The sequence below is a fragment of the Oryctolagus cuniculus genome, chromosome 12 (genome assembly GCF_051225735.1).
Source record: "Oryctolagus cuniculus isolate XC-2025 breed Fujian yellow rabbit chromosome 12, ASM5122573v1, whole genome shotgun sequence".
NCBI classification, from domain to species: domain Eukaryota; kingdom Metazoa; phylum Chordata; class Mammalia; order Lagomorpha; family Leporidae; genus Oryctolagus; species Oryctolagus cuniculus.
Genome location: NC_142878.1, coordinates 39,918,031 through 39,944,036, shown reverse-complemented (window position 1 = coordinate 39,944,036; position 26,006 = coordinate 39,918,031). Strand labels below are relative to the sequence as shown.

At 37.5% G+C, this 26,006-nt stretch overlaps 1 protein-coding gene across 11 annotated transcripts in view; it reads right to left on the bottom strand.

The window, feature by feature from the left end:
* Positions 1 to 26,006, bottom strand: part of RALGAPA1 (Ral GTPase activating protein catalytic subunit alpha 1) — a 265,484-nt gene that overhangs the window by 152,770 nt on the left and 86,708 nt on the right. For 6 of the 11 annotated variants that reach the window (XM_051822764.3, XM_051822761.3, XM_089309745.1 and 3 more), the window contains 4 exons: positions 24,401 to 24,530; positions 20,356 to 20,593; positions 18,852 to 19,013; positions 4,619 to 4,759 (listed from right to left, as the gene is read on the bottom strand). In XM_051822764.3, coding sequence (XP_051678724.3) covers positions 4,619 to 4,759; positions 18,852 to 19,013; positions 20,356 to 20,593; positions 24,401 to 24,530 — 671 coding nt within the window. The remainder of the gene's footprint in view (positions 1 to 4,618; positions 4,760 to 18,851; positions 19,014 to 20,355; positions 20,594 to 24,400; positions 24,531 to 26,006) is intronic. The other 5 variants (XM_089309744.1, XM_051822762.3, XM_089309746.1 and 2 more) reach the window with 1 other exon arrangement.

Sequence of the window (26,006 nt, the reverse complement as noted above, 5' to 3'; positions counted from 1 at the left end):
GTTATCTTACAAATAAAAAGGTAGCAAAATAAAATATTAGTAAATTACACAGAGCAAAATAATTTAAAAGTTTGTATATATGGCATCAAATTTAGCTAAAATGCCCTTCAAAATTATCCTGTTTATATTTCAATTTTGAAAACAGAATGCTTTAAATTATTTTAATGTAAAGTATTAAAGATCATTTAATGAGCAAAAGTAGAAGAAAATAAAAAATCCACTTCTGAACATTGAGAAAAATCTTTCTGCAGAACTTATACACAAAAATGTTACATTTTTCTTCCAGATCTCCTTAATAATCTTTAGCATTAAAGTGCTGTAAATTATTTCTGGATTTTAAAAATAGTTTTTTTCCTTAATATTCTATTTTAAATAAAAGCTTTCTTTTCTAGTTTCTAAGCTAAGCTGTACGTTAAAGTATATTAACTTGTAACATGTAATAAAAATACTTTTTAGTTGTTTTACTAGAATTTAATTTTCCTGAGGATTTTTGTCGTGTTCATCACAGTATTCTCAGGGCCTGAAAGAGTACCTGCCACTCAGTATGTGCTTAATAAATACTAGCAGATGGAAAGTATGTTTTTTTTTTTTTTATCTAAAATCTAATAGCTGCTACTTGGTAAAAATCAAACTAGTTCCTCAGGAAAAAACTTGTGAGAATACTAACATACTATTAAAAATTTTTAGTAGTTTCTGAAATTCCTTTTTACCAAAGTTAAATACTTTTTTTGGTCAAATACAAATATTAACTATAATTCTTTTATGGCTACTGAATTCAAAAACACATTTACATTAGTTGACACAGAAGTTGATTATATTTTGAAACTCAGATGTCTTCTGCTAATTACCTGAAGAAAATAACAATGTACACAGCATTTATGTTTGAAATTTTATTACTAAAAAATTCTAATCTTTTTAAGGCTAGATGTTCACTCTGCAGATAACGCAAGCATTATTTATATCATTGAAATCATATGAAAAGACTTAAAAGCAATAAATCAACCTAAGTGCATGATTCTAAGCCCTTAAAATTCAACTATATATTATTTCTACTCTTTTTATCCTTCCAATACTTTTCTTGATTTGAAAATTCTGGACATAGACAAATGATCAATATATTTTTAATGTAAGAAAATCATAGTGTTTTCTTTATGAGCATGTTAAATAATACTATGTTTAATTTAGGTTCAAATTTTCTTGAGATGTACTTACTAAAAGGTTAACATCAACTATTCAGCCTAAAAAAATCTGAGTTGGAATTATGCAATAGTCAACAGATTATAGATGGAAAAACTGTGAAAGATTAGTGTATCTTGTTGCATATTATGATGGCAAGAAAAATTTATCTGTATAAAGAATGGCCAACATGTTTGATTACAGATGGAAAATTCTCCTCCTGATAAGGCAGAATTTACAAACTACTTGGGTATAAGAGACATCACTGTTTTTCTCACAAGTGTAAAGTTCAAATATATTTTGCTCTCTACAGAGCTCAATTCAAATAATAAAGCACTGGTTATAAGAAAAGAGAGACTGCTCATCCTCCAAACATTAGCATCCTATGTACTCTGGCCTGAACAGACTAGATTATAGCAGCAATAAGAATGGCAAGTGAATCATCAGTTTCAAAAACTGGTTAGAAAAAAAATGGGTCTGTAAGATTAATTCAAAGAAATCCACACTACTTGACTGGAAAACAACAAATAAGAAACTGCTGCAGGAATATATAAAAAAAAAAAAAGTCAGCTGCCCACCATGTTTATGTTCTTTTTTTTATATTTCCTTAATCTATCCATTTAGTTTCACTTAATAAGTTATTTTTAATATCCTTTTTCTCATTAAGATATTACTTCTGGCTTTAAAAGCTAATTTGCTTAAGACCAAGACTTAAGATTTCAGGCTTCTCTCTAATCCATTTGTAAGGAAAATAAGGACTGATCTACTACGGGTTTTTGTAAAAGTTCAACAATCTAGTACAGCAATTCCCAACGGCTGATGGGAAACGTGTTGGGGGCACTATGTTTACCCACAGATCATAGTCAGTAGAGCTACGAAAAAGTGCTGGATATTTGTACAACCCCCAGCACACTGTATCCAAATTTGAGGACTAGGCCTAGAAAAAAATTTTTTAAACTATTACAGGTGAATCTAATGTTAAGAAATATTCATAATGTCACATTGGTACAGTGTCAGTGTCCTTGAATTAGTCCTCATAGGTTAAGAAAAATTCTAGGAGGATATTCAGCTATTCCACTAGTTTAGTCTGTATCTGTACATGAAGTTCTTCCACACAGTTTCACACTCACAACAATGTAGGTATTATTCAAGAGTGTCAGGTAAATATTTTTTTGATAGATTCTACTTCTGACCAAAAGCTAGAGTGACTGTCCATGATTAGTTCTATTGTTTCGGGATTCTTTTTTTTCTTAGTGAAGCAGTTAGAGAAACTCAACTCCTGATCTCAGAGATATGTCCAGAAAATATTTTTAGTTCATTTAGGCCTGCTCACAGAAGGGAGATATATAAAACCATTGAAAATGTTTTTCCCTTAGGTCACATTTCTTCTTAATTCTCTTTGACTTGTGAATGTATGACAATAATATGATCATAAAATAGGCTATTCTACATTAAAATTTGTCCAAACCTTGGAATTAAACAGTTGGACTGACTGAGGGTCGAAGACTTTAGTGATAATTTTATAAATATCTATATTCATATAATTCCTTTATTTCCTCTAATAACCTAACATCTGAAGAAGCAAACTCCAGGCCTTCAATTTGTCTCCAAGAACCACAAGGGTAATAATATATCCAATAATTTGGATTTCTGCAGTACAAGTTGGTATAAGATAATTCTGTCCAATTTTCAAAGTGCAAATTTTTGAAATTATGAAGTGAGTTTGATGTTTTCCAAGTACGTTCTCTCTGAAACCTTAATACTAAAGGTGGTCAGTGTGTATACTAGCAAATCTCTGCTTAAGTTTGGGAAATACTGGACTGAACAATTTTGCTTTTATTTCTTTTAACAGAACATCTAGGGCCTTAATGTGTTTATGTGCAGTATACACCTTTACTTGACATACAGATCTACATCTCCTGGAAAGTATTCTAAATTCATATATCAGCTTGGAAAATACTGACTTCAGTTATCAAGAAATTAGTACTAGTTTTGAAGGATTATGTATATTTCTGCATATACTCTTCCATATACTCTACATTTTCTAAAATAAACATTTACTTTATTTTCTTTTAGTGACTGTTGTCTCAATGTTATCTAAATTTTTAAATTTATCGTAGGAGATATTCTACCCAATATGGAAAATGAAAATAGTAACAAGTAAAACCATTATTCTTTGTAAATATTTTTCATAAATATTTAAATCTAAAGAATACCAAACACAAGACATATGTAGATATGTTTCTGTATTGTACATACATGTAACTCTCAATTATGTTCCCTTTCTTAACCCCCAAAATTTTTTTCTTAATAAAATTAAGGTTGGTGGAGGGGATTAAGAAAGCACCTCCCCTCCAGTTCCTTTAGTCTATCAGGAACAGAAGAGTATAAAAATAGATTTAAAGAAACAAAAACAGCAGCAACCCCACCAAAAGTAAGGAAAATGTGAGGGAAAGATGCCTGAGAATAGCAATAGGAAAGTACTTAAGAATGTACAAGTTTCTTTGAACCAGAACATTTTGCACACTGAACTGTACTGAACAAACTTTGCCTCTGTCTAAAAAATAAAACAATATCATTTACACTTTTTTTTTTGGAAAACAAAATCTATGGAGATGGGAATTAAGAAATATTTGTGGTAGTGTGTAGTTACTAACTTAAAGGAATCATTAGGGAACTTTTGAGGTAAATAAAATGCTCAGAATTTTATTTGGGGTGATGGTTAGTGATGTATAGTTCTCAAAACTCACTAGACTGAATCAGAGTCTGTTAATTTTATTATGTTAATTAGACCCTAATTAAAGAGCAAACTTTCCAATACTGGGGTTTAAGGGACCTGAGGAAGAAGTGGAAAGCTGAGCTGGGAGCTTCAGAGAATGGTTTAAAACTGCATGGGTTCATACACTTCTACATACCATTACGGCTAATATGAATACAAAGACTTATTCCAAACCAACTTTTATATTATATACTTCTCCCAATGAACCATTGCCCTCACTTAGTTCCATTACCACAGATGATCAAGAACAAGTGAATCATTCAAGATTTACCAAATGCCATTAGTCAAACAAGGAAAAATTAAAAGTAGGCTCTGATTATCTTCCAAGTCATCTCTTGTAAGACATCTATGACATAAATACATTACTACATCTTTTAATCACCTGAGAGGAATAAAAATCAAACATAAGCAAAAAATGGCCATTTATAATAAAAAAAAATTGGACATTGGCACAGCACTAAACTTAGCACTTCCATAATGAACTGCAAGGATAGCATTAAAGTTCAAATAACTCAAAATGTTGATTTCTCAACCACTTCCCCAGTTTCCCACACCTCCCCCAAAGAAATTAACTTTGAAGAGTTTATTTGATTAAGCAAAATTTGAAAGCAGAGGATTAAAAAGTGAAAAAGGTGGTGCAGAAATTAGCAGAGGTGGCACTACCTGAAAGCTCATCAGAAAGGGGAGTGAGAACAATATCAGGCAAGAAGGGTTTGGAAGTATGGATCAGAACAGGAGCACTTTTAGCACTGCGTATATAGGCCGATGGCAGAGCACATTCACCAATGGATCGGCTTCTCATGGCTTTAAAAAAGGAAAAGAAAGAAGTGGGGAAGGAAAAAAGAAGAGTGACTATAATGAAAGGCTTGTGTCACAGAAAAAGCAGCAACAGAGAAAACTAAAAGATACAAAGGAAGGAAATTGTAAATTAAAACATTTCAGCACGGCAAATACTGGCAAGCTGTAAAAAAGAAATCAGAACACACAGAACATTTTTAATCTAACTTTTTTGGTATAAAGCAGAAAAATGCTTTTATTATGAGCAATTATAATAGAATAGCATTATTAATACACTGGACACTTTAATAAGCACTATACTCTCAAATGCAAGAATTGAGAAATTCACTGAATGGAAATATTGGTAAGAACTCAATACTACCTGTTCAAAGAAATTTCTGGTACCATATTTGGATATCTCTCTAGGTAATTCTTAGCCAATCTTCTTAATGAAGCTGAATTCTAAGAACAAATGATTCCTACCTTTGACCTCTTCCCCAATTAAAGTTTCCAAGTCACTCATAGGTATTTTTTAAGAAAATCTTATATAATTCATAATCAAAAGGATTTAATCTCTTGGTTAATATTTGTTCCTGATAGGAGAGAAATGTTCAATCAAATCAGTCTCTCTTATTTATAGTAAAATGTAATGAAAATTAATGGAAATTAGAATTTGTAATTAGCATTAAAATGAGATTCTTGAGAAAAATAGACAACTTCATGCTTATTCGAATCATAAACATAAAAACTTAATATTTTTTAAAGATAAAAAACTTTCAACTGGGTTACTTTTTTAAAAAATTGAATCTTTAGTTGCATTTGGTAATTCCTTAAAAAGTTATCACTAGTTCACAAAATTTAAGACAAATTTTAGTTTACTTAGAAATAAACTAACAATCAAATTACTCTTCCCAGAGATTTAACTTTTAGTTTAAGGATTACTGATTACAGTTAAATGTTTTATGTATGAGTAGTGCACTGAAACAACACTGCATAAAATAGTGTATCAGGGACGATGGCAAAAAACTGCCAAAAGCAGTTTGAATGCTGACATCAACTATACACCCTGGATTTTCCTAATTACTAGAAATGTTTTAGTTACTTGAGGCCTGAATCCCCCAGCCTTTCACATAATGCACATGACGTGGTGACAATCCACCGTCACTGAAACATCATATACGTCTAGTGTCCACCCATTCTGCTGCCACACAGAATTTTACACTATTCTCTAACATTTCATGTTCTTTTATAACTTCATAGTTTTGTGTACTGCTAGTATCTTGGCTTCCTTCTCCTCCTGAGAAACATAAGACATAAAACATCATCTCATCTGAGAAGCTTTCCTGACCCTTCTGCACAGAAATAAACAAAAGTAAGAATTCCCACTTTTCCAGAATTAACAATCTACTTTTAGTAGACTGTGTTTTATGTCAGCCTTCCTAACTTCCCAAATGTACAAATACATCCTTTTGTCTTTGAATCTCCAGTGCCTGGCATTATATGAACTCATTCAATCTTTAATGAATAGCTGTATTCGGGTAACAGTTCAGTATAATCAATTTGAAAAAACAAAAGTTTCAGATTATAAGGGTATGTAGGAGAAAACAAAAAATAGTAAGCAAAAAACTAAATGTACTACATTGTTTATAACACGAAAAATCAGATTTTTCAAAAACTTTTACGAATGATAGCAAAATAAGACTCTTTAAGAGGTGATTATAAGTACCATCTATGTGCAGCAAAATGTAAAAGTTTATAATACCTTAAGTTAATGGCAACAATTTGCCTTCAATGCATGGTTTGCCATGTAAGGTCCTAAAGTGTATTTTAAAATTGAATCCATATACAAAATATCCCAATCTGGCCCCATGAGAGTTTTAATGATGGATTATTTTCCCTCTTAAGAAAAAATGAGCAACAATCTTATAATCCAATTTGAAAAAAAACAAGCTATGCTGATTTCAAGATATTCATTAAAACTTCTTTAGAGCAAAGACACAACTACACAGGCAAAAAAAAATATTTTACACAGAAAGTAAAATTCAGATATAATCAGAGATGATTTTTAAAAGGATTTATTTATTTATTTATTTGAAAGGTAGAATGACAGGAGAGGCAGAAAGAGGCAGAAGGAGAGTTGGGGAGAGAGAGAGGAAAAGATTTTCCACCACTGGCTTGCTCTCCAAATGCTCTAACATTTAGGGTTGGGCCAAGCCAAAGCTTGGACCTCCATCTGGGTCTCCCACCTGGGTGGTACCTTGGACTGCCATCTGCTCCCTCCCAGGCACGTTAATAGGAAGCTGGATTAAAAGTGGAAAACTCAGTACTCATACCAGGCACTCCAAGATAGGATACAGGTGCCCAAGTGACAGTCTGACCCACTGCCCCACAATTCTCTAAAAACATTTTTTTAAAAAGCAAACTGAAATAAATTTTAGATTCCACAAGTAAATACCCATTTAAAATTTTTTTCTTTGGAGATAATTTCTTTTATTGTTTAAGATTTATTTATTTATTTGAAAGGCAGAGTCCCAGGGAGGGAGGGAGGGAGGTGGAGACAGAGAGAGAGAGAGAGAGAGAGAGAGAGAGAGAGAGAGACAGAGAGAGAGAGACAGAGAGAGAGAGACAGAGAGAGAGAGAGAGAGAGAAGGGGAGGAGGAGGGGGAGGGGGAGGGAGGGAGGAGTCTTCTACCAGATGGTTCACTCCACAGGATGGCCACAACAGCCAGAGTTGTGCTGATCTGAAGCCAGGAGCCAAGAGCCCCCTCAGGGTCTCCCATGCAGGTGCAGGGGCCCAAGGACTTGGGCCATCTTCTACTGCTTTCCCAGGCCATAGCAGAGAGCTGGATTGGAAGTGGAGCAGCAGGGACTCAAATTGGCGCCCATATGGGATGCTGGCATTGCAGGCAGTGGCTTTACCCGCTACGCCACAGCGCCAGTCCCTGAAGATAATTTCTAAGAGATAATTCTTTCTGTTCCTTCTTTTCTAACACCAATTTGAAAGAGGGGCTTGAGCATTTCCCTTACAACCTTTTCCATATTTGTAGCGGCATAAATATGTGCTATCACCTGAATAAATTCTTCAGAAAAATACCCGCCTTTGGCTACTGAACTGTGGATCTTTATACACACCCGGAAGTTGGCAAGGGCTTCACGGGCAGGAAAGCCCCACTACAGAATACTGTTTACGGAAAACCAGTGCGTGAGATATGTCAGGTTTCACTACTTCAAGTGCCTGGCTCAGACACTCTCTGGGTACCTGCTGACATTCCAGTTCCATCTGCATTTCTCTGAGAGTGGCGCTGCGGAGCATGTGCTTCCTGACCATTCGTCTGTCTTTGGAGAAATGGTCTTTCAAGCCCTTTGTCCATTTGTAAAGCAGATCACATTTTTCCTAACGTCTAGTGCCAGTGTTATATCCACCAGCTCCTTACTCCAGCAAGAAAAAGACAAGGATTTTAGAATACTTACACTCTTACTAAACTCCTCCTGAATAATGTATTATGATTATTTTAATTCTGCCATTAACTAACTCCAAAATGATAGGGATAATTGCTACTGTATACAGATGATATTTATTTAGATTTGCTTCTGTATTTAGCAGTTCCTCTGATCACTTACTCCTTCTTGTATCCCTCACTTCAATCCTGGGATAATCTTTCTGTTTCCTGACATACTCTCTAAAAGTTCCCTTTTGTAAAGGCCAGTCAGTAGCAAACTACTTTAAGATTTTTGTCTCTGTCCTACCTTCATTCTTCAAAGAAAGGTTTGCTGAGTACACAATTCTAGGGGGATAATTCATTTTCCTTATTACTTTGAAGATAGTATCTCGGGGCTGGTGCTGTGGCATAGTGGGTAAAGCTGCCACCTGCAGTGCCAGCATCCCATATGGGCGCTGGTTCTATTCCTGGCTGCTCCACTTCTGATCCAGCTCTCTGCTATGGCCTGGGAAAGCAGAAGATGGCCCAAGTCTTTAGGCCCCTTCACCCGAGTGGGAGACCTGGAAGAAGCCCCTGGCTCCTGGTTTCGGATCGGCACAGCTTCGGCCGTTGTGGCCATCTGGGGAGTGAACCAGTGGATAGAAGACCTCTCTCTCTCTCTCTCTCTCTCTCTCTCTCTCTTACTCTCTTTCTCTCTCTGTGTAACTCTTTCAAATAAATAACTAAATATTAAAAAAAAAAAAAGTTAGTATCTCACTGTCCTATCTTCCATTTGTGCTGCTGACATTTTCAGAAGTATGGCTCTCTTGCAGGTGATCTATATTTTGTCTGTTTTTTTTGTTTTGTTTTGTTTTGCTTTTTTGACAGGCAGAGTGGACAGTGAGAGAGACAGAGAGAAAGGTCTTCCTTTGCCGTTGGTTCACCCTCCAATGGCCACCGCGGCCGGCGCACTGCGGCCGGTGCACTGTGCTGATCCGATGGCAGGAGCCAGGTACTTGGGTGCAGGGCCCAAGCACATGGGCCATCCTCCACTGCACTCCCGGGCCACAGCAGAGAGCTGGCCTGGAAGAGGGGCAACCGGGACAGACTCCGCCGCCCCGACAGGGACTAGAACCTGGTGTGCCGGCGCCGCAAGGCGGAGGATTAGCCTAGTGAGCCGCAGCGCCGGCCTATTTTGTCTGTTTTACAGCTCTTTTTGTTGTCTTTCCATTCTGTAGAGTCAGTGCAATGTGTAGGTATGAGTTTCTATTTATTCATACTACTTGACATACTATGTGCTTCTGTTTCTATAGACTCACAGCTTCCAATTATCTGTCACTCTTAAAACATTGCCTCTCCTTCACTCTCCCCAGGAATTCCAAGTAGACATTTCAGACCCTCTCAACCCATTCTACATATTTCTATTTTCAATTTCTTTCCTATTTTCTACCACGTTGTCCTGGATAATTCCTTCCAATCTCTCTTCCAAGGAACTTATTCTCTTCTCAGTTATATCTAACCTGTTGTTTAACCTATGCACTTAGGCTTTTTTTCTCTTATAATTATATTTTTACTTCTCAAAGTTCTATTTGGTTCTCTCATTTTTGATAATTTTAATAGTTTTTTAAAAAGAAATGTGAAATATGGCAGGTAGTATCTGGAAAAATATATTCTAATATTAGGGATTAAAATTTGTTGGAGACCAAATCCTGTCTTCTTTTTGCTAACTCATTCTAGAGTACAACTCCCCTAGAGATAGTTTACATTTGCCTACACCAACTGCCAGAATATATCTGTCACCAACCTAACATCAATTTTTCTGCTCGCCGAGATCCTCAGTTTAGTGTAGAATATTCAGTTCATTCCTCCATCCTTGCAGCCTGCCTGCCCAAGGTCTTAGCTGGGTCCCAGAAGAGATTATCAGCAATCTGATCCATAGCCACCTCACTCCTCTGGTGTGCTTGCTTTACTGCTCATTTCTCTTTTCAGCCCACAGATTTGTGTCTTTATTTTGGTCAGAGAAGTGGGATGAAGAAGGAGAGAGATTCCTCTTTTGCAAACCCAGCAGCATTAAAAAAAGAAAAAAAAAAAAAGAAAAGAAAAGGTGAAAATATCTACTACCTCCAGAATATAAAGTTCACTATATTCCTGGCAGTACAATAACTTAAAAAAAAAAAAAAAAACTGCTTTCTTAATGTTTTCTTAAGAAAATTTTCAAAGGCAAGTGTCAGCTTTGACTCCTGGCTCTGGCTCCTGATTCCAGTTTATTATTTATGCAGATCCTGACAGACAGTGTAACAACTCAAATAATTGGATTCCTGCTACCCATGTTGTAAACCTGGATTAAGTTTCCAATTCCTGACATCAGGGCCTTGGGCTGAAGCCACTGTGGGCAACTGGGGAGTGAATGAGCATTAGAAGTTCTGTCCCTAAAATAAATAAATTTAATGAATTAAAATTTTTAAAAAATGTTCAAACATAGAAAAAGTTAATGTACACATACATACTTCTACCTGGATCCAAAAATTATTAACATTTTGTCATATTTGCTTTATTTTTTGTTTGTATGCGTGATTTGCTGAAATAATTAAAAATAAGCTGCAGATACTATGACTTCGCAATCCCTAAATACGTCAGGATTAATCAACAGGTAGGGCCATACCCCTATAAAAACAATTCCATAATCACATCTAAGAAAATCAACAAAAATTCCATAATAACACCTAAAATTTGGACCATATTCAAAGTTACCAAATTATCCCCAAAATAATTTTTGAAGCTTTTCTTCAAATGAGGACTCAGAGTTCGTAAACTTCATTCTGTTATTGTCTCTTTAATCTGGACACTTCCCCCACATACCAACTTTTTAAACAATTACATTATCTTTTGAAAAGTCTTGCTACCTGTCTCAGAAAATATATGAGGATAATTCAAGTTCATGGAAAACGGAATTCAAAGACAAGACTTTTTGATATGAAAATACTTTTAAATTCATTCAAAATTTGTTCAGAGTACACATTTTCCATGAATTTTCTGAAGAGCCCCTCTTCTAGCAGTACTACACTCCAGTTTCATTTCCTCATCAACTGATTTAACGTGTTCTTCTATCTCCTAGATACACTATAAACTGAAGGTCAGGTACATAAGCCTAATGAAGTGACGACCTTCAGATCTCTCCACTGAAATGATATGTTTTTTTTTAAAGATATGTTTACTTGGGGCCGGCACTGGCATAGTGGGTAAAGCTACCACCTGCAGTGCCGACATCCCATATGGGCATCAGTTCAAGTCCCAGCTGCTCTACTTCCGATACAGCTCTCTGCTATGGCCTGTAAAGAAGTAGAAGATAGTCCAAGTGCTTGGGCCCCTGTATCTGTGTAGGAAGATCCAGAGGAAGCTCCTGGCTCCTGGCTTCAGATCAGTGTAGTTCTGGCCCTTGCGACCAATTTGGGAGTGAACTAGTGGATGGAAGACCTCCCTCCCTCTCTCTCTCTCTGCCTCCTTTATTTGAAACTCAGAGTTACACAGCGAGAGGGAGACAGAGAGAGATTTTCCATCTGCTGGTTCACTCCCCAAATGGCCACAATGGCCAGGACTGGGCCAAGCAAAAGCCAGGAGCCAGGAGCTTCTTCCTGGTCTCCTCCCATGTGGGTGCAGGGGCCCAAGCACTTGGGCCATCTTCTACTGCCTTCCCAGGCCATTAATAGGCAGCTGAATCGGAAGTGGAGCAGCCAGGACTCAACTGGTGCCCATACTGGATGCCAGCATTGCTGACGCGGATTAACTGGTTGTGCCACAGTGCTGGCCCCTTTAAGGATACTTTTACTCTTGCAAATATAAATAATATGCAGGTTGCTATGTGGCAATGGGTTAATATCCTGCTCCCAAGCAGTATTTTACCTAATAATTTTAGTATCTACCGATGATCCTCAAAAAACTCTTAAGTTTGCAAAAGATTTTTCTAATTGCTTCATTCTTTCTATAATTATTGGCTTTTTTTAAAAAAAAGATTTTTATTTATTTATTTGACAGGTAGAGTTACAGTGAGGGAGAGAGAGAGAGAGAAAGGTCTTCCATCTGCTGGTTCACTGCCAAGTACCCTAACGGCTGAAGCTGGGCTGATCCAAAGCTAGAAGCCAGGAGTTTCATCTGGGTCTCTCATGCAGGTGCAGAGGCCCAAGTTCCTGGGCCATCTTCTACTGCTTTCCCAAGTCACACAGAGAGCCGGATCGGAAGTGGAGCAGCCAGGACTAGAACCAGCACCCATATGAGATGCTGGCACCACAGGCAGAGGATTAACCTAGTCACCACAGCGCCGGCCCCTGGCTTATATTTTTTAGTAAATAAAAGCTTTATTAATTTAAAGAATTTTTATTTGAAAGGCAGAGTGAGAGAGAGAAGGGAGAGATACAGAAATTTTTCATCTTCTGATTCATTCCCTGAATGGTCACAACAGTTGAGGGCTGGGCCAAGCAAAAGCCAGGAGCCAGGAACTTCACCTTGGTCTCCCACATCGGTGGCATTGCGGCCACCTTCCATTGCTTTCCCAGGTGCATTAGCCAGAAATTCGATTGGAAGCAGAGCAGCCAGGACTCAAACTGGCACTCTGACATGGGATGCCAGCTGTACAAGCAGCGGCTTAACCCACTGCACCACAATGTTGGCTTCCAGTAAAGAAAAGCTGTAATGTCAACCATCTCCACATACTTTTTTTGAGTATCATTATGGATGACGAATTTTTAATGGTTCAACCAACTGGACGGCCCCAAGTGGCCTTTAAGACTTAATTCAAAGATATTCAGCCTCATTCATATTAAGAAAAAGAACATAAATTTCATTCAATTTTTCAAATCATACTACCATGAGCAAAATGTTTAACATACTTTACTGGTAGAGTGTGGAAGAAATAGCAGCTCTTTATTTTGAATGGAAATACAATTAAGTTTGGTCTCTTTAAAGAAAAATTAACTTCAAATCCTGCAGATTTAATCTACTGATGTGCTTGCATATTTATATGTACAAAGTATGGAAATATACATAAAATGTTATATCATGTTTAACTGCACAAAAATTTTTTAAAGATTTATTTAATTTTTTTTTTTTTTTTTTGACAGGCAGAGTGGACAGTGAGAGAGAGAGACAGAGAGAAAGGTCTTCCTTTGCCGTTGGTTCACCCTACAATGGCTGCTGCGGCTGGCCCACCGCGCTGATATGTAATTAGATGGCAGAGTTATGGAGGGGCAAAGAGAGAGAGAGAGGGAGAGGGAGGGAGGGAGGGAGGGAGGGAGAGAGAGAGAGAGAGAGAAAGGGAGGCAGGGAGAGGGAGAAGGGAGGGAGGGATGCAGAGAGAGAGAAAGAGAGAGATAGAGAAAGAATCTTTTAACCACTGGTTCACTCCCCAAATGGCCCAACAGCTGGGGATGGGCTGGGCCAAGCCCGAGCTTGTTTCAGGTCTCCCACATGGGTACAGGAGCCCAAGCACTTGGGCATCTTTTGCTGCTTTCCTAAGCACATTAGCAGGGAGCCAAATGAGAAGTGGAGCAGCTGAGACTCAACTGGTGCCCATATGGGATGCCAGCATTGCAGGTGGCACCTTTACCCACTACACCACAATGTCGGCCGAATAGCACAAAATTTAAAATTATATGTCCAACTTCAGAATGTAATTTAAATTATGGCATTTCCACATGAAACACGATAAGGAAGTTCAACACTTTTTGACATGTGATAATTTTAATATAGATCATTATAACTTCATTTCGTCCCTTAACACTCTTCTCCGTCCTTACTCCACTTCAGCCACACTGATTTCCTTACACTTCCTTAAACACCCAAATACATTCCTGGTTCCAGGGCTGTTATACTTTTTCTTCTGGTTGTATGGCATTTTGTGTAACTGTTCTTTCGGCTCAGCCTCTCACTTTATTCAGATCTCTGTTAGATCATACAACAAAAGAAGTCTTTCTTGACTTCCCTAACCCAGACAGTCCTGTTTCCCGAGCCCTTATCACTCTCCAGTCCTTTACCTTGCGTTTCTCTTCTTTATAACTTACTGCTTGCTAGCAGTTACTGGTTAGTCTGTTTATTACATGTCTCCTACCAACAACAGAACTGCCAGCTCTCATCCACTAATTGCAAACTTTTCCTATCCAAGTGTGAAAAAGCTATGGTTCACAGCAGTGTGTACATTATGCTATATGTCTGTATATGCATAAAGTATGTCAAGAAGGATACTCAAGAAACTGGTAACAGTGCCTCTCTCTAGTGAGGTGACTTGGGAGGGTGGGAACTACTGAAGGAAAGACTTACTACAATGTGTATACTTTCTCACAGTCTGAATTTTTAATCATGAACATTTACTAAAGATACAAAAGAAACCTTAAAAATTTAATAAAATATATGTCTAAAGAATAACTTAATTTAATCTCTTGCTCCTTATAAAATTTTCCCACTTTATAAAAGCAGGTATTTTTTGTAACAAAATTTTTAATGCTAGTTTGTTTGACACGTAAGATTGATTTGAGAAGTGCACGAAAATAATCACAGTCAGCTATAAATTCAAGATTAATACTTTACTCATACCATGCTATTTAAAACTAGAAAGAAATACTACAACATGTTAACAATGATCACTGTGGTTTGGTAATAATAACAGACATAATTAAAAAGGATTAATGCTCCAATATGGGAAGCAGTCCATACAGAAGACTCATAGAATGACAATCGTCTTAAGTAGAACTCTGATTACACAGTCAACCCTTAAGGCATTCTGGTTTGGCTGAAAAGCCCAAGGGAGGCTTTCAGGCATGGAAAGGTAAGACACTGTGCCAAAAAATATTCTACATGAAGTACCTCTGTGGGCAAGGCCCCAGTGGAAAGCAGTGGTCACCAAAGAAGAATGTACTTTCCTCCGAAGGGAGGAGAGTTTTCACTTTGTCCATGGCCTTGTCGAAATACTGAAGGAGTTTGTAGATCCAAAAGGCTCCATAGCCTAGGCAGCTCTTGTCAAGAGCCTTGGGTGATCACTGATGTCACACACACACACACACACAAACAGGAGCCACTGTGTGCTAACTTCCCATGCAGAACCCCTGTCCTCAAAGAGTTCTATTATGAGACTTAATAATAACACTTGTTCTCAAAGAATTACTTCATTTTAGAGTATTAAATGGAGGATATTCTTATGTCACACAAGTTACAGTTATGTCTAAGTGCTTGCAAAATATGTATCATTCTTAGGTTCCTCTTTAAAGACAATTAAGTTTCAAAAAAAAAAAAGTGAAATTATCATCGAGATCCAATGACTTTGAAAAGCCCTTGTCTGAATTGTTGAGGAATAGCTTTTGTTCTTTTTTTTTTTTTAACATTTTTTTGTTTTTAGGTTTTTTGTTTGTTTTAATTTTTTTCTCCCTCATACAAAGTGCTGAACTCTACCTAGAATAGAATTAATCTTCTGTGTATAAAGTTAAATGAAAATAGATCTTAGTGAAAAAACAAGGCAGGGAAGAGGAAGAGGGGTAGGAGTGTGGGTCGGAGGGTAGGAAGAATTACTATTTCCTAAAGTTGTGTTTCTAAAATATATAGAAATGAAAAAATTAAAATACAATGATCATGGTCATGAGCCAACTAGTAGGCCATTATCTTTCCTTAGATTTTAATTTTCACACTAAACATAGACTACTTCTGTATTGAGAAAAAAAAAATAATAAGGTACTTAAGGATTTAAATGAAGTAAAAACAAACTGAAGAGAAGAATTTCGGGGCCAGCACTATGGCCTGGCGGGTAAAGCCGCCACTTGCAGTGCCGGCAACCCATTTGGGCGCCGGTTTGAGTCCCGGCTGCTCCACTTCCGATCCAGCTCGCTGCTGTAGCCTGGAAAAGCAGTAGAAGGTGGGCCAAATCCTTGGGCCCCTGCACCCACATGGGAGACCAGGAAGAAGCACCTACCTGGCTCCTGGCTTTGGATCAGCTCAGCTCTGGCTGTTGCAGTCAATTGGAAAGTGAACCAGTGGATGGAAGACCTCTCTCTCTCTCTCGAACTCTGATTTTCAAATTAATAAATCAATCTTAAAAAAAAAATAATTTCTTCCTAATAAACAAATCTTATATAAATATGGCATTAAAATCAAGTCATCATTGGCATTTTCTGTAGAAGTCCAACAATTATTTCTACATCAAGATTCCTAAGTATACTAATTTTAATCCATCAACATTATTATTCTTTATATCATTTCTTATTCTACTTTGGCATATACAATTAATAGAGCTGTATGTTTATAAGAATTCTAAAAATGTTAATCCTTTTAAAGGATTTTAAATTATCTACAATTTATAAATCTTTTACAATTTTTAATTTCTCTGTTCTCATTAGTTTCATTTCCTCCTTTCAAATTGTAATTTTTTTTTTTTTTTTTTTGACAGGCAGAGTGGACAGTGAGAGAGAGAGAGACAGAGGAAAAGGTCTTCCTTTTCCATTGGTTCACCCCCCAGTGGCTGCTGCGGCCGGAACGTTGCGGCCAGCGCACCGCGCTGATCTGAAGCCAGGAGCCAGGTGCTTCCTCCTGGTCTCCCATGTGTGTGCAGGGCCCAAGGACTTGGGCCATCCTCCACTGCACTCCCAGGCCACAGCAGAGAGCTGGACTGGAAGAGGAGCAACTGGGACAAAATCCAGTGCCCTGACCGGGACAGGAACCCGGTGTGCCAGCACCAGTAGGTGGAGGATTAACCTATTGAGCCACGGTGCTGGCCTGTTAATTCTTTTTTTTAAACTTTTATTTAAAAAATATAAATTTCCAAAGCACAACATTTGGATTATAGCAGCTTTTTCCCCCCTTAAACTCCCTCCCACCCGCAATCATCCCATCTCCCACTCCCTCTCCCATCCCATTCACAACAAGATTCATTTTCAATTATCTTTATATACAGAAGATCAATTTAGTATATATTAAGTAAAGATTTCAACAGTTTGCATCCACATGGAAACACAAAGTATAAAGTACTGTTTCAGTACTAGTTATACTGTTAATTCACATAGTACAACACATTAAGGACAGAGATCCTACATGAGGAGTAAGTGCACAGTGACTCCTGTTGTTGACTTAACAATTGACACTCTTATTTATGGCATCAATAATCACCCTAGGCTCTTGTCATTAATTGTCAAGGCTATGGAAGCCTCTTGAGTTCGCCGACTTCAATCTTATTCTGACAGGGTCATAGTCAAAGTGGCAGTTCTCTCCTCCCTTCAGAGAAAGGTACCTTCTTCTTTGACGACCTGTTCTTTCTGCTGGGATCTCCCTCACAGAGATCTTTCATTTAGGTCTTTGTTTTTTTTGTTTTTGTTTTGTTTTGTTTTGCCAGAGTGCTTGGCTTTCCATGCCTAAAATACTCTCATGGGCTCTTCAGCCAGATCCGAATGCCTTAAGGGCTGATTCTGAGGCCAGAGTGCTGTTTAGGACATCTGCCATTCTATGAGTCTGTTGTGTATCCCGCTTCCCATGTGGGATAATTCTCTCCTTTTTGATTCTGTCAGTTAGTATTAGCAGACACTAGTCTTGTTTATGTGATCCCTTTGACTCTTAATCCTATCTTTATGATCAATTATGAACTGAAACTGATCACTTTGACTAGTGAGTTGGCATTGGTACATGCCACCTTGATGGGATTGAACTGGAATCCCCTGACAAGTTTCTAACTCTACCGTTAGGGGCAAGTCAGACTGAGCATGTGCCTAACTGTGTATCTCCTCCCTCTCCCATTCCCACTCTTATATTTAACAGGGGATCACTTTTCAGTTAAATTTGTGTAATTCTTCACACTTCAGAATCCTTCATTGCATAGAAGATATATCCTTATAACAACAAATTTAAATTTCTTCAAAATTAATAGTGTTCCTGACTATTTACCATTAAATATATATTCCTATTTATATTCTCATTTCATAAAATCATAGATTATAAATCTTAAAATAACTTTAGGCAGTTTTCCTTTAGGTATGAGAAACATCTTATTTATAACAAATATTATAGAATTATTTGGTTGTTTAAGATTACAGTGATGAAAGACAAAAAGAAAAGTAATAGGCCTAAGCTCTTCTTGTTTTTCATGCAGTACTCCTTCTGCTACAATTCATACTAAGTTATAAACCTCTGAGAGGAAAAGCAGTAAGATGAAAGCTAGGCCACAGTACGCTGAGTGATCCTACACTCAAATTCTTCCCATGATTGTTGCTTCTGGAATTACAGAAATTTCATCCATATCTGTTACAAGCAGCAGGTAACCAAACAAGAGGCTCCATGTTGGCCTCCTCTATCAGGACAGCATGAACCCCCTATTAGAAGCTTGGGAAGCCAATCTAACTCTATAATTGGAGCACTGAAAATTGGCTACCCTCTGTAACTGTTCAGTGTATTCATTTAATATAAGCAATAATGGTTAACTGTTGAGTTCTGTAAAGTGAATCAGAGTACTAGTTCTTCAATTCTGTAAAATAACATTTTAAAATTAGGAATATTTAAAGTAAACTATGTAAGAACAATAATATGATACATTTTTAATAGCACAAAAGGATAACCCAGCATGTCATTAGTCTCTGAACACTACTGAAAAAAATTTATTTTCACAAGCAAAATTAACTGTTAGGAAAAGTAGACATTAAGTGCACTGGCCTACAACTCTCACAATTTTCCAGAGAACATACCGACAGTCTTCTGCCGTACTATGCTCCTCGCCTTTTCAGTTCCTGGGGAACCAGTGGTTGTTGCACTTCTCTGTCTCATTGGGGCTTGGCCAGGTTGATCACGACTCCATCCTCTGGAAAATGACTTGTCAACTGAAACTTTCTGAAATTCATGTCCAACTCCTAGAAATGCAGATTTTTCAATTTCAGTTACTGTCACCTGATCAGTAACACCTTCAAATTACGGGTAGTACCATGCCTAAGACTAGTAAATTTAATCATAATTAATTATAAAGTAACACGACAAGATACTATGTACTACAAAGCATTTTTGAGCTTCATTTTATGTAAAAATCATATTATAAAATTTATGCAAAGTTTTTAAATTATACGTCAACAATAAACTACTATGAATTCTCTGCCACTCACTTGCCTTGTAATAGAAATGAACATATGGGCAAGCCAAGAAACACAGTAAATGAGCTAACCAAAACCAATCCAGTGATGGTTACTAACTCTCCATCTACCAATAAATACCCACTTGAAATACAATTAGTATAGGGAAAAGTAGTTTGAGCACATACTTAATACCTTGTAGAAAAAATTAAGGATGAGATGCAATTTAAACATAATCTACTAACAATACAAAATACTAACAAACTAAAGACCATAAATAAATGTATAAATGACATAATCATTATGCTACTGTTCACTCCCTTTTAACATCATGTAGATAATTCACACTTAGGGAATGTCTGCTTTTAGTTCAAATTAAGAAAATGCTTTCAAGGCCGGAGCCGCGGCTCACTTGGCTAATCCTCCACCTGCGGCGCCAGCACCCAGGGTTCTAGTCCTGGCTGGGGCACCAGATTCTGTCCTGGTTGCTTCTCTTCCAGTCCAGCTCTCTGCTGTGGCCTGAGAAGGCAGTGAGGATGGCCCAAGTGCTTGGGCCCTGCACCCGCATGAGAGACCAGGAGGAAGCACCTGGCTCCTAGCTTCAGATCGGTGCAATGTGCCGGCCATGGTGGCCATTTGGGGGGTGAACCAACCGAAGGAAGACCTTTCTCTCTGTCTCTCTCTCTCTCACTGTCTAACTCTGCCTGTCCAAAAAAAAAAAAAAAAATGCTTTCGAAAGGATTTTTCAAACAATCTTCATAATAAATTTTCAAGAAAGTAACATGAAATCACGAAAATTATTTATAATAAAAAGGAACAGCACTTTACAAATTTCTATTTTGGTTAATTACTTAAAATATTTAAGACTCTAAATTATGTATTTAATCTTAATTAGAAATGTATAGAATACTCTATCTTCTATCAACATACTATTTATTTAAATATTAAGAAAAATTACAAGGTACTTCCTTGTTTTATCGTTGAAAATGCTACCCCTCCAGGATAAATAAAAGAGGGAATAATGAATAAGGAACATCATTTTTACTCTCCACCTTCTCCCTGGCTTGGTTTTCTGCTATTCAGTTAGTCAAGTAAGCTTACATGGAGCATCTCTGTGAACAACTCTTACCTTTCCCCTTGTGCTTTTTTTGTTTTTGTTCACTCAGTTTATCCAATGGTAAATCACTGAGATCCAAACTATACAGATTTCTAGCTAAAACTTTAGTTAGTGTCTCCATAGTCAGCGACCACTCAGTGGCCAACTCTTCCCAATAGGTCAGTGATGACAATACCGATAATAAGTCATCCCAAAGTTCTCGGGAGATGTACACGTTTAGATTTGCTTTGATCCAGGCAACTATAAGAGTCTACAAAGACAAACAATCAGAAATAACAATGGAATGTGTTTAGTGTGTAACTATAAAATCAGATATTCAATTCTAAAAAACATTACCTAAAAACAAGAAGAGTTTTAAATCACATAATATGAATGTTTTCTTCATGGATAGTATTTGTAAAAAGCAATTCATGCAATTATCAACATCTACTATAAATTTCATTTCAACCACTAGCTGCCCCCGACAACCCACATTGAAAAATCTCCCTAAAGTTATAATTATCCTTCATGTTACATTAATGTTGAATAAAATAAATGCTATTTAAAAAGAAATAAGAGTGGAGCCGGCGCCGTGGCTCAATAGGCTAATCTTCCACCTTGCGGCGCCGGCACACTGGGTTCTAGTCCCGGTTGGGGCGCCGGATTCTGTCCCGGTTGCCCCTCTTCCAGGCCAGCTCTCTGCTATGGCCAGGGAGTGCAGTGGAGGATGGCCCAGGTGCTTGGGCCCTGCACTCCATGGGAGACCAGGAAAAGCACCTGGATCCTGGCTCCTGTCATCGGATCAGCGCGGTGCGCTGGCTGCAGCGACGGCCATTGGAGGGTGAACCAACGGCAAAGGAAGACCTTTTTCTCTGTCTCTCTCTCTCACTGTCCACTCTGCCTGTCAAAAAAAAAAAAAAAAAAAAAAAAAGAAATAAGAGTGCCTATACTAAGTATTGAAATTGCTGAGGCCGGTGCCATGGCTCTCTTGGCTAATCCTCTGCCTGCGGCGCCAGCACCCTGGGTTCTAGTCCCGGCTGGGGCACCGGATTCTGTACCGGTTGCTCCTCTTCCAGTCTAGCTCTCTGCTGCGGCCCGGGAGGGCAGCGGAGGATGGCCCAAGTGCTTGGGCCCTGCACCCGCATGGGAGACCAGGAGGAAGCACCTGGCTCCTGGCTTCAGATCGGCGCTGCAGTAGCAGCCATTTGGGGGGTGAACCAATGGAAGGAAGACCTTTCTCTCTGTCTCTCTGCCTGTCAAAAAAATAAAAATAAAAATAAAAATAGAAACAAACAAACTGCTGAGTTACTGAAATATAAAAGCCAAAACCTGGAGCCAGTATTTTGTTGTAACGGATTAAGCTGCTGCCTGTGATGCTAGCTAGCATCACCTATATAGGCACTAGGTTCGAGTCCCGGTTGCTCCACTTCCAATCCAGCTCTCTGCTATGGCCTGAGAAAGCGGCAGAGGATGGCCCAAATCCTTGGGTCCCCACATCTATCTGGGAGACCTGGAGGAAGCTCCTAGCTCCTGGCTTCAGCCTGGCCCAGCCCTAGCTAGCTGTTGCTGCCATCTGGGGAGTGAACCAGCAGATGGAAGATCTCAATCTCTCTTTTTCTCCTCTCTGTAACTCTTTCACAAAAAAAAAAAAAAAAAAAAAAAACCACCCTACATTTCCAAAATTTGGAAATTACTATATAATTTGAAATTCTTTCTTAATGAAAAAAAAAAAAAAAACAAGGAACTAGAGATATATTTAATGATACGTGTTTTTGAAAAATTGTATGTGAACTAGTGAGATGTCTGGCCTAGCAGGTAAGAAGCCAGTATCCCACATCAAAGTGCCTGGAGTTACAGTTTAAGCTCAGGCTCCTGATTCCAGCTTTTAGTCAATGCAGACTCCGGGAGGCAGTGGTGACAGCCAAGTAACTGGGTTCCTGCCACCCCTGAGGGAGACTTGGATTTCATTCTAGCTCCCAGCTCCCAGCTCTCTAGCCTCAGCCCAGCCCCACCTGTTGAGGACATCTGGGAAGTAAACCAGTAGATGGGAGTACTCTCTGCCCCCATCTGCCTCTCAAAATAAAATAATAATAATTTCAGAAAACAGAAAAATTACACATAAACTGAAGATAAAAATCTATTAAAGACACCAGAAGAATTAGAAGATTTCAAATAAATCAATTATAGAATTTAAAAAAAAAACTCCTAAAAGATCGGAAACTACTGATTAGGCAGTACTCCCTGAGATTTTGTGGATTTCTACTGAAAATACAAGAAAACAAAATTTTTTTTAAAAGCTTAACTCTACAAACTTTACTAAGGAATTTCACATAAATTTACACATGAAATGAAAAGATAAAAATCAGCAGACTATAGGACAGTCATTTAGAAACCTCCTATTCAATCTTTTTTTTTAAAAAAAAATTATTTTATTTGAAGGCAGAGTTACAGATAGGGAGAGGTGGGGGGGAGGGGAGGGAAGTCTTCCCTCTGCTGGTTCACTCCCCAGGTGGCTGCAAAGGCCAGAGCTGGGCCGATCCAAAGCCAGGAACCAAGAGCTTCTTCCAGGTCTCCCACATGGTTGCAGGAACCCAAGGACTTGGGCCATCCTCCTGCTTTCCCAAGCAATAGCAGAGAGCTGGATTGGAAGTGGAGCAGCCAGATCTCAAACTAGCGCCCATATGTGATGCTGACACTGCAGGCGGCGGCTTTTACCTGATACACCACAGCGCTGCCCGACCTCCCCCCCCCAACATTCAATCTTTAAATGTTCAGAATACAAAAAAAAAGTTATTTCATATAACAAGCTAAAATTTTATTTTCCTATATACTTCCCATCGTTGGGTGTAACAATGAAGATATGGGAATGGGGGCAGGTAAAAAAGCTCATAAAGTAAAAAGGAGCTTGGATAATACAGGTAGCTGGTTTAAAGGTTATTTAGCATCAGCACTGGATTTCAATTAAATGGCTTTTATCCTAGTGAGATGGGGACAATTTACATGGTTATACTACTTAAGGACTTAAGTTACATTTCAAATAGTTTTATCTTTGACATTAAGAACCATTTTATCTGGGGCAGATGTCTGGTTAAGCTGTAGCTTGGGATGACCACATCCCATGCTGGGGGACTCTGTTCTCCATTCCAGCTTCCTGTTAATGTGCACCCTGGGAAGTAGTAAGTGATGGCTCAAGTAGTTTAGTTCCTGCCACCCATGTGGAAGACATGTATTTAACTCCTGGTTTTTACCTGGCCCAGTCCTGGCTATATGGGGGCATTTGAGGAATGGATCAGCAGACAGGAGATGCACCTGTCTTTCAAATACATTCAAAAAAATTATTTTATCCCTTTATTTGCATTTAATGTGATACCTTAAAATATTATTTTGTTTTCTACCTTTCAAGGAATCCATAATACAAGAATACTTCAAAAAGTTTGTGGAAAAATGGAATGAAATGATAGTTTATGTTAATGCAAAAAAGTTTTCAAGTTCATGTGGGGTTTTTTTCATAATCTGTGCATGTCATGAACTTTTTGAAGATACCTTGTACATATAAAGTCAGCACTGTATCCCCAGGTTGGAAACTACAGTATGGAATTCCTGTATAATAAACTACCACTGATAGTTCAAGTTAAGAAATAAGGATAATAAAGTCTTCTGGAGCAGCACAATCAAAATAAATCTTGATTATTTATTATTTTTGCATTACTACGAACAACTTAAAGTGTTTTCCTAACAATCCCAGATGTTTGGAAACTCATAAAGAAAACAATGAGGCCATTACTCCTGAAACCCTCTATGCCAGCTTCATGGGATCATACGTAACTTTGCCACATGATGTAAAATTATCATCAGTCTGTTACATACTTTATAACCTGGTATTTTATCCACTGTTACACTAGGGTTATGCATCTGTAGGTATGCTAAATAGCCTACTTAAGTGAGTAAATTTTAAGTCAATGAAAGATTCTTCAATATGAAATAATTTCTTATTTAAAACTTTTTCCCAGGTAAGAATTTCAGGGTTCAATAAATTGTTTAAAAAATACATATCTATTCATCTATTTATTTTTATTGCCTGGAAAAGTGGTCCTGCAAGTCGACCTGCCAAGTTCATATTTTTTTTCCCCTGGAACTGTAGAAAAGCTTGTGATGGCATCTTCAGTACAGATTCCGTGACTCTGAGCAATACAAGCAGCATCTGTTCCCTTAAAGTAAAAAGATTAATTAATGTTTCCTTTTTGGACGTGTTTTCTTTTGATTAACGGTTAACTTTCAAATTAATATTTGTTATTAAAAATATTACCTTGTTACCTCTGGAATTCTTCAAATACTAAATATCTCTGAAAGACTGTTTCAAACTTTTAGAATTCCTTCATTATTAAAACTTTTAATATTTCACTTTATACATATATATCCGCCATTTTAAGAACATTTTCAGCCATACCACCCTACCGTAAAATAAAAATCTGTGCAAAAGCTAATGAACCGGGGTGATAATCCTGAGATTGCTTCCACTCTCCCTCCCACTCACAAACCAAGCAGCAACATTAGACAGCTGTTCAAAGAACACTTAATCTATACCATACAGTTTTACCTTGTTAACTTGTCCATCTAATCCATTTTGATAAAAATGGAGGACAACCACCTCTATCTTGAATTCTATCAGCCTCAATCTCAAAAACTGCCAGATATTGTAAGGTTAACAGATCACAAAGGATCTGCCAACTAACCAAAAGCCATCATTCTATTTTGGCCATTTTTAAATCTTTTTGTTCTTCTGTGTTCTGTAAGTCAACTCAAGCAAATTCTAATACTATCCTTACTATGACTCTTTCTCCCAGGGGCTTATTATTAAAACCATAAAACTATCATATTTGCACCTGATATCCAGAAATTGATTCAATCACATATGAACAAAAGGATGACAAGGAAATTTCAGCTGAGTATATAGATAGCTAGCAGAAGCCCAGGCACCCATCCAAGTCACCTCCTCTTTGGCTAATTTGAAAGGCCCATTCTGGCACAGCACTATATGAGAGAGTCACTCTAAGATATGTGGCATAGATAGCAACAGATCTCAGATCTACATGTCACGGTTTTTCTGTGAAGTGAGGACAAAATCAAATATAAAACTATCACTCAATAAAAGATACTCTAATTGTTGGCAAACAAATACATACATTAATTCACAGAATAAAAATTAAAGTCCACCTTTATAACCCTGGGCTTCCAATTTAGCTATGTGAAATAAAAAGCTATTTGAAATCAACTACATATTCTAAAAGGCATACATTTCTCAAATAAATCCCATCTGATCTGTTGGTTAAACCATAACTCACTTATATATCAGAAAACAAATTCACTTTGTAATACAAAAATGGTTTTAATTAATAAAATATTGAAAATTGAACTGCAGATAATCCTTCAAAGTACTGTAATTTTGAGAGAACTTTAAAAATAAGAAAAAAAACTATAAAACCGTGTTCATATAGCAAAGTTTGTTACTATAACCCTGCTCATCATCTTCAAAGCATGTAGAAGGAAAAACAAAAAAAAAAGAACAAAGCACTGGTCTAATGCAGTATAGTTAATAAACTCAGAAAGACCACGGTTCGAATCTCTGTCCACTACTCACTAGTTAAGTGGACAAGGACAAGTTACTTAATCTTGGTGTACCCCAT